We start from the raw sequence: 10,000 nt of genomic DNA on the forward strand, positions 1-10,000 counted from the left end.
CAATAACAAATTATCTTTAGTCATACTTTGTCTCTGTACAAAGCCAAACTGAGTTAGGCTTGTGAAGATGGGCATTCTTTGTTTGTTCATTGTTACGACCCCCCCTCTTCCATCAGGTTGAGTTAGGCTTGTGACGATGGCCATTCTTTGTTTGTTCATTCTTACGACCCTCTCTCTTCCATCAGGTTGAGTTAGGCTTGTGACGATGGCCATTCATTGTTTGTTCATTCTTACGACCATCTCTCTTCCATCAGGTTGAGTTAGGCTTGTGACGATGACCATTCATTGTTTGTTCATTCTTACGACCATCTCTCTTCCATCAGGTTGAGTTAGGCTTGTGACGATGGCCATTCATTGTTTGTTCATTCTTACGACCCTCTCTCTTCCCGCATCAGGTTGAGTTAGGCTTGTGACGATGGCCATTCTTTGTTTGTTCATTCTTACGACCCTCTCTCTTCCATCAGGTTGAGTTAGGCTTGTGACGATGGCCATTCATTGTTTGTTCATTCTTACGACCATCTCTCTTCCATCAGGTTGAGTTAGGCTTGTGACGATGACCATTCATTGTTTGTTCATTCTTACGACCATCTCTCTTCCATCAGGTTGAGTTAGGCTTGTGACGATGACCATTCATTGTTTGTTCATTCTTACGACCCTCTCTCTTCCCGCATCAGGTTGAGTTAGGCTTGTGACGATGGCCATTCATTGTTTGTTCATTCTTACGACCATCTCTCTTCCATCAGGTTGAGTTAGGCTTGTGACGATGACCATTCATTGTTTGTTCATTCTTACGACCATCTCTCTTCCATCAGGTTGAGTTAGGCTTGTGACGATGACCATTCATTGTTTGTTCATTCTTACGACCATCTCTCTTCCATCAGGTTGAGTTAGGCTTGTGACGATGACCATTCATTGTTTGTTCATTCTTACGACCATCTCTCTTCCATCAGGTTGAGTTAGGCTTGTGACGATGGCCATTCATTGTTTGTTCATTCTTACGACCCTCTCTCTTCCCGCATCAGGTTGAGTTAGGCTTGTGACGATGACCATTCATTGTTTGTTCATTCTTACGACCATCTCTCTTCCATCAGGTTGAGTTAGGCTTGTGACGATGACCATTCATTGTTTGTTCATTCTTACGACCATCTCTCTTCCATCAGGTTGAGTTAGGCTTGTGACGATGGCCATTCATTGTTTGTTCATTCTTACGACCCTCTCTCTTCCCGCATCAGGTTGAGTTAGGCTTGTGACGATGGCCATTCATTGTTTGTTCATTCTTACGACCATCTCTCTTCCATCAGGTTGAGTTAGGCTTGTGACGATGGCCATCCATTGTTTGTTCATTCTTACAACCCTCTCTCTTCCATCAGGTTCAGTTAGGGCACTCATTGTTTGCACTGAGAACTTTGTTTCCTTTGTGGCCCTCTATTCAGTTGTCTATTAAGTTTCAATTCTCCTTTAATGTGAATGGCTGCACATCCATGTCATTGAGAGGAAGACGCTCAACAGTTGTTCAGTCATGGTAACATTTTAAATTTTATTAAAATAATTTATGGCATGGAGAAAGTCCATTCATTTTGACCAGTTTAAGTGCTAGACCTACATGGCCTGTAGAAATTTTACTGATCTTGATATCCATCCAGCTCAAGGTGTGACTGTCATATTTGGCGAGTCAAGGGAATTTTTTTTTTAATTTTTCAGTTGATCTGGAAAGATATATAGCTAAATTTGTTGACTGCTCTGCACCATGATGACAAATAGATCTTATTACCTTAAGCTGTTTTTTTTTGCCAATCCGCAAAGACATTCATGATAAATAAACATGTTTCAACTTAAGCGTAAGGTTTCTGCATCTAAGAATTACAGGGGCTCAAGTCTACTTTTTACAAATACTAACAATCACAGGATGCCTACATAATGTGTTTGACCCTTGGTATTATTGAATTTAGAAGCAATGTATGAGAATAGCAAAAAGTTCCATATTATTCTACAATTATGGGATAAATATTTGCATATAAGATGAGAATAAACTAACCTTCATCCGAAATGTTCTTCTGTGTCGTTATTGTGGCTGCTTGTGGGAAATTTAGGACGTGTGTTGCTCTGGTAAAAATTGCTACAATTTGCCATTTTCAGCCATAATAACAACAGCACATCATTTCAGATAGTTTATCCTCATCTTGTGTAAATTTATTTATTTGTATTTATTTAGTACAATAATAATTATGGAACTTTTTGCTATTCTCATACATTGCTTCTAAATTCACCCTTTGTGTGGGTCCCCTGTGATAACAATGATTAGTGAGTCCATAGCTAGATCTGAAAACTCAATCAGCATTACTGCTGGCTCTACCCAATTAATATTGGTCTCTAATTTATTTCCTTTTTAATTATTTTTCAGGCTACCATGGAAATAGCAAGGAATTGGACATTAGCAATTGTGTAACTGAAGAGATCAATAAAAATGTAAAATGAAGAGCTATTTCAAGGTTCCAGTTGTTCTGCCTTATTGTAGACAATACAGGTGTATCCTAGCAAGTATTTTATTGCTTTTGTGTACAATGTTGCTAGGTATTATGTATTCTGTGCTCGCTTTCCAGGGTGACAAAAGGCTCCTAGAATTCAAACTGCTCGAGACGGCAGTACATGTAGAGTATCATACTAACACAAGAACTACAGCTGTGTGTTTCACATTATCGTTCCATTATCATTATCAATATAAGTATTGTTATTGTTATCATCATCATCATTATTTTTATTATTAGTAGTAGTATTATTATTCCTTTCATTTATATATATATATATATATATATATATATATATATTAATTAATTAAGTAATTTAATTCCTGGCTGGGAAATAAATTTGATCAGCTGGCTGGGAAACCAACCAATTCTATCTAGCTGGCTGGGAAATTTCTTGTGTGTCTTGCTGGGAAAAAGGAACAGATAATTTTTTCCCAGCAACACTGAAAAACACCTGAAAATGCCTTAATAACATTTATTTTCATTAACTGGGGTATAATAATACATTTTACAACAAATTGGTCGTTGGGTGCCCCTGAAAGGTCCAAACTGTTCCCATGGTCCGTGTGCTGCTTCAGTGCCTTCACGCACTTTAACGGCTTTCACAACGTGAAAAGACTCATTTTAGTTTTTAATTTACTTATCGATTCGGGCATGAGAGCACTTGCAGATACTCATGCTCGTTTGAGAACGGTCGGGGAAATTAACCAAAAAAGTTGAACTCGCAACATTTGTTGCAACTGTGTCTGGGAACGGAGGACTCATGGACGAAAAATGGTAAGGACAGACAAAAGTTTCTCGCATTTCGAAGTCGCCCTGCTCTTAAGGGGTGATCTCTAGCTCTTTGCTATTACCGTAGCCTGTTTTAAACACGTTGAATAATAAATTTTCACTCTGAGGGAAAAACTTTTATCAAGTAAATCAATCTTACGCACCGAAAATCAGTACAACATCGTTAAAATTGCTCCAAAATTATTAAAGCTGTTGAAATGAATAGCCATCACTGTCGTCACAATTTTCAGAAATGTTAATGATGCGCTTCATTGCGTCCCGTGGGAAGCAGTCTCAGCTTGGCGGCCAAAACTGGCTTAACGACAACACCGTGACCAGAAAATAAATATATAGGTTTAGCCTAGCCTAAATGCGGAGCTCCCGTGTTATTTATTCCTACAATAAGTTATCCTGGCTTTAGTATGAGATCCAATCGAAAACCAGTACCTGGTCAGTGGTCAACTCAAAAAAAAAAAAACAGCTGACTTCGATGAGCTTTAAAGTTGAGCCCACGATACGGTCAGGTGATGCTGGTCAGCGGATACCTATGTTTTGACAGGAATCAATTAATCATAACACCGATGTCCAATATCAAAGATGTTCCCGCCAAAAAAACGCGGGCTGTTGGCATATGTGGAAGGGTGGACGAAAGGTCGTACGGTGCCCAAAACAAATTTCTCGCACAGATGGGTTACCGTATTTTCTTATCAATAGTGCTCCGCGTGCCGCCGGGACTCCCCTAAAATAAAATAAATGAATAAAGTCTCTGAAAACAATTTAGGTATTTTACAACAACAAACTTACCAGGTCTGGATTTCTGTCTTGTCGATTCAAATGCCCGAATGCCCATATGAGGATATGCATTTGATGAAATCATTTGGCACCGCATTCCAGTATTCTTGTTTGAGGAGTGAATCCCTCTTGTCTTCCAATCTGTCCAATATATTTTATTCTCGTACAACGTCAGATCAAATGGATGACCCAAAGTACACTGTGCAGGAGATTTAAATACTTTCTCACGGCCTGAGCCATCATAATTTGCCTTATCTATATAATACAATTTGGCATCTGTCCAATATATTTTACGAGCGCTGTAGTCTATTGTCAGCCCATTGGGCCAATAAATGTCTTGTTGGATAATTGACTGACGATTTGAAGCATCCATTTCAGCTCTCTCTATTTTGGGCTCATCCCCCCAATCAGTCCAAAACATGAACCTACACAAACAAAAAAAATGCAAAATACATCAACCTAAATATGCTAATGACACTTAATTAATCTGTAGAAGAAAAAAATAGGGAAATTTTTTACAAATAAAATGCAAGAGGAATCTTAAAGCCCAACTTAAAAGCTGAAATATCTGTTATGGCCTGAAGCTCGTAATGGTATTGAGTTCCAGTGCCTTGGTGCTGAAACTTGGAAGGCTCTGTCCCCTTGAGTTGCATGAACTTAACTAAACCTACAACTGTGTATGTAGGGCATAAACAAACTCACAAAATTAAGTTAGGGACTCAAAAAACGTCTCTGAATGACCTCAACCTTGATTTAATTAAAGCAATTACTGGAGCATAATTCAGGGTCGTAACAGGTATATGGGATCATGGATCAAAGGTCTGAAAAGGACCGGGATCAAGGATCACAGCTCTGGGATCTGGAATCACAACGCGTGGGATCGGGATCAGCCATATTTTTCATGGAATGAGGTATCAGGGATCAAATTTTTGTGGACTCAGGGTTTAAAATTCTCATCATTTTTGGGATCGGGGTTCAAAATTTTGGGTAAAAATATCGGATCAGTTACATAAAAATATACCTCGTTACGAACATTCACCCTTAGCGGAGGGGTTGGCGCAGTGGTAAGATCTCTGCCTTCCAACCCTAAGGTCCCAGGTTCCACTCCCGGTTCTGCCGAGACTGGAATATTTGGAGACCTTGTTTCCCGCTAAAGTTCACTCAGCTTTCCATCCTTCCGAGGTCGGTAAATGAGTACCAGCATGCATGGCCCGCTTAGAAGCGGCTGCAATTTGCGCCTGTATATGCTTCCAGTCCACTGGGGGTAATTTGATCATTGTAAAGCACCTTTGAGACCTTGTGATAAGCGCGCTATATAAATGCACCACTTTACTTTTTACTTTCACTCAATTCCCTCCACTTATAGATTTTCCTCTGTCTTATGCCAGACAAATTTATTGGTCCCTGCGGGAAATCCCTCAGGTGCAGAAAGGATATTTTGAATTGACAAGTTGATGTGATGTGATTAGAGCATAATCGATTGCAAGTACTCTGCCTATCTCATAATGACAATATATGACATTTAAAAATGGTAATATCACGATTGTGACCTTTACTATAATTATTCTCGTTTATAAAACATCCAGGGCTAAAACTTGGTAGTCACCAGATCCTCAGTGGTGACTTAAACGAAAGTTCTGGGGCAACTAAACATTGAGATTTAATCACCTCATATCCAGCGTGTTAATTATTGTAAAGTATGAAGTTAAAACAAAAATAAAATAACATGAAGTTTAATTGGACTACCATTCATTTCTTTTCCCCAACTTTTATTTCCCTGAATTCTGTGAACTTTTACCCTTTGGGTGGAAAACTCCAAAGAGGACTTTATCAAATGCCAATTTGAATTTTCTGTTGCAATGTAACTCCAGCTTCACCCAGAGTACTTTGCTGTCATGTACCCATTTTACAAGCACAATGATCTCTTTATGATCCCTTGCACAGTTTTGGAAAGCTAATTGGGCTGGTAAGAAAGAGAACTACAAAACATTTGTGAAAAAATGAGCCACCACTGACACAAAAAATAAAATGAGGAATAAGCATAGAGCCAGCCTATTCGCTTCACCTTGACAGAGGAATGCCAAAACAATTTACTGGCAGTTAAATTTTTGAGTGTTGATGTTAGTTAAAGCCCTCTTAAAATCTGCAAGAATTGCATTCATGTATACTTCAATTCATAAGACTAATGGGATCCAGGGGCACTAAATTATGTTCTGGGCAGCTAAGAATTCAAGGAAAGTGCCACGGTTGGTCACCACACTTTGGAGTTAATAATTTTTAGCCCTCAACTACGACTGCAAATTATTATTATTATTATTATTATTATTATTATTATTATTATTGTTATTATTATTATTATTATTATAAAATTAACATCATGTTCTGGCTGTTGTCATTGCCATCTTTTCTTCTGTTAGGCGAGTCATAACAAATGACCAAAGGCTAACAGAATTGTCTCTTCTTCACATTTCCAACACTTTCCTCAAAATCCTTGCAGTTCCCAACAGAGCAGTTTTTTGAATTACTCCAACATTGAATGGTATCCCTAGCTTTTCAATCCACCTATCAAATCCTTATTATTATTATTATTATTATTATTATTATTATTATTATTATTATTATTATTATTATTATTATTATTATTATTATTATTATTATTATTATTGGGGAGCAGGGTTGGGGAGCCGAATTGGTGCAATGTTGGCACAGTGATGACAGCACTCACCTCCCACCACTGTGGCCCAGGTTTGATTCCCTGACCCAACACCATCAGTGCCAGGTTGAGTTTGTATTGGTTCTCTACTCTGCTCTGAGGGTTTTTCTCCAGGTTCTCCGGTTTTCCTCCCTCAGTAAAAACCAGCATACATCTGATTCCCGCTGGCTGTAAGCTGTGCTCCAAGGTCACACATAAAATATAAAGCAACAGCCAGAGGCGCCATAGTATGCTTTCAGTTCAACCTTGTTGAGTTGCATCGTTGCTGCAGTTGCGACGGCAATTAGCGAGACAGTTATATTTTATATAGACAGTTATTTATCGTTACCATCACCTGGCATCGTCATAATTTGTCATTTTCATCAACTGCTGTGGTTGTCATTATTATTACATTGTATGTATACATATAGTTTATATTAAGCTGGAGATGTTACAATGTGGAACCCTCCATCAAGTCCACAGGACCTCAGATGTAGAGCACCTTTTGCAGGATGTTGACAGTGCCAAGAAGCACAGACTTCTGCAGTAGAGATCTGACCTGACCTGCTAATCGCCCTATCTACCAGTCAAAGACTAAACTGCTAAGGGCGCAGCTCAACGAGGTCAGACCCCAAAGGGGTTGTGTAGTCGGCTAGGTGCTCAGCATCTCAACACAACCCATGTATGACCTCGGACATAAGCACCACAGCCAGATGGAATAGGCTGGGAGTCGACTTTTCTGAGGGAGGAAAACCGGACTACCCGGAGAAACTCAACCCAAATACCAGCATAGGGATGCAGAGGTGGGAGGCATGAGCATTATAAGTTCTGTTTTGACTTTCCCCTTTTGATTGGGACACTAGCATCATTATTATCATCATCATTATTATTATTATCATTATTATCATTATTATTATCATTAGAGCGGTTTTCAAATGAGTGTCGTAAAACCAAAACCAAAGTAATTACTTTGGCCAATCAAAAAGGACGGAGACAATCCAGTAAACCAATCAAAACTCGAAGTAATTACACGTAGCCGACTCAAAGCGCGGGAAAATTTGCACACGCGAGCCACGATTGGTTTTGGTTTCACTTCTGATTGGTTGAAAAACGGGCGCGAGAACTTTGAACCAATCACTGAGTGAAGTAGATGCAAAACCAAAGTAATTCGCTAATTACTTTCGATACTCAATTGAAAACCGCTCTACCATCATCATCATCAGTTAATACATACATTTATATATTAATAAGAAATACTGGATATCCTTATTTGTATCATTTCCCCAACAATACCATGTACCATACATAATACATGTACCATACATGAATAGAATTAATAATACCATGCATGTATATACATGTACTGTAATTTATACATGTGTGGAATTATTGTTTACTATGCAATTATTACAACATGTGCGAGATTAGTCCCTCATAAAATTCTGAAAATTTGCTTGCAACTTGATTGTTGACATACAAATGAAACATTTCCACAATAAAATCCCAGTGTTAAAGACAAAGTTTCACTCAGTGTTTTCAGGGCGTGACAAAAGTGCTGTCCGATAGCCCGGGGCTAGTGGAAAGACTTGTCGGGCTAGCGTTTTCGTATTGTAGATTGCCCAACGGGCAAGCACCGTTGGTTCTTCTTTTCTGACGATAAATTGAGCTTTTATACCAAAAAGGGTGTGGCAGAAAGCTCCTGAGAGAAAATGATAACGTTTTGCGCCGCATTTTAGTTGCGTCCGTAAATAACGTCATGACTTTTTCTGCTTACATAAGCGACCGAAAGATATTTTTTGAATGACAATATCGCCGACTGACAGCATGCAGTGCGAGACAATCAATCCAATTAAATTCCAGCCAAGTCACGGTGCAGTGGATTTTCTCGGAAATTTAGGTACGTTTCGTTGGGAAAATCCAAATCCGGATTCTTGTTTCTATTTTAAAGCTGCCAATTCATTATTAAAACAAAAGAGGCCCACTTCTTGTAAAATTAAAAAACAAGAAAAAAGCTAGCTTGAAGAAAAGCTAGCAGACCTGGCGCCATTATCATCCGATAAAAAAAGAAAAACAAAAACACGCAACTCAAGTAATTTAGAACTTTTCTCACTTTTGGAGGAATTTGTCAGCTTGACGAACTTTGAAGAGAATTTACTCCATGGAATGTCGACAGACTTCAGATTACAGTGGTAGTTTAATTGACCGATCGCAACGTTCATGACATTCACAAAAATAACTGTGTTGTGATTTCCGTAAATTTATAATATTTTTGATCGTCAACGGGGGACAAAATGTAAACATTATTTTTCCTTTACTATTTCGCCTATGTTTGAACAAAATGTTACTCTGAAACAGTTATTTGCGATTTTTAAAAATTTTCTGGTCTTACAAAGCGACACAATTTTCATACTTGTGCATTAACTGCGTTGATTATATGCAAGTTGCAATCGGGCCGACGGCAACGTTTCACAACTTCATGGCATTTGACAGAAGCGCGGGTCGTAGAAGAGAGTTCTACACAAGGAAGAACGAAATAAAACAATGCTACTGTGTTAACTTGCTGTTTGATTTTCTATTAAGCGAGATGTGGACGAAGGTTAATAAGTTGTGTGTTACGAAAAATAGCATTGCGTGACTAGCGTTACTGTCTAGAAGCTTCGCGAGAGTTTGTAGTTTGTTTATTTTTAAGTTCATGCGTTAGCGTTTCTAAATCGGTGTGTTTTGTAATCTTTCTATAATTAGAGTGATTACTATTTTAGAAAGTTCTAGAAGTTTATTGTCAGAGTATATAAGTAGACGAATCCAAGCGGAGTGTTTTTTTAACTAGATTTCACAAGCGAAGAGAGTTGGCGTTAGCCGTGTTTAGTCAAGTGTGACAGAAGCTGTTTATTCAAGTTGGCGGAGGCCGTGTAAGTTTATTGAGTACGTGTTGTTAAGAGTTTTACTTCGTGGAAACTACGTTCATTTTTGGAATAAATCCTCTGGTTGTTGTTCCGACAACCCTGCGTTCAGTTTAGTTTGCAAACTACCTTTCCTCAAAACATTCGAACTCGTAACATTGGGGGCCTGTCCGGAGAGGAATTCATTTGTTTGCCGACTACAGAAACTAGGAAAGGACAATCCAAGAAGGAGTTACACCTAAAGTAAGAAGAACTGTACAAGAGAGTATATTGTGCTTTTGCTGTGAAATACTGCTATGGAAATGGAAAAGCTTTTGCAG

At 38.6% G+C, this 10,000-nt stretch overlaps 1 protein-coding gene across 1 annotated transcript in view; it reads right to left on the reverse strand.

Annotated features, from left to right (window-relative positions):
- The window catches only part of LOC137969350 (low-density lipoprotein receptor-related protein 6-like), a 90,743-nt gene that overhangs the window by 53,414 nt on the left and 27,329 nt on the right, over positions 1-10,000 (reverse strand). The window contains exon 3 of the mRNA XM_068815548.1: positions 4,101-4,513. Within this exon, the coding sequence (XP_068671649.1) occupies positions 4,101-4,513 (413 nt within the window). The remainder of the gene's footprint in view (positions 1-4,100; positions 4,514-10,000) is intronic.

This window comes from Montipora foliosa, chromosome 9 (assembly GCF_036669935.1).
Source record: "Montipora foliosa isolate CH-2021 chromosome 9, ASM3666993v2, whole genome shotgun sequence".
Taxonomy (NCBI): domain Eukaryota; kingdom Metazoa; phylum Cnidaria; class Anthozoa; order Scleractinia; family Acroporidae; genus Montipora; species Montipora foliosa.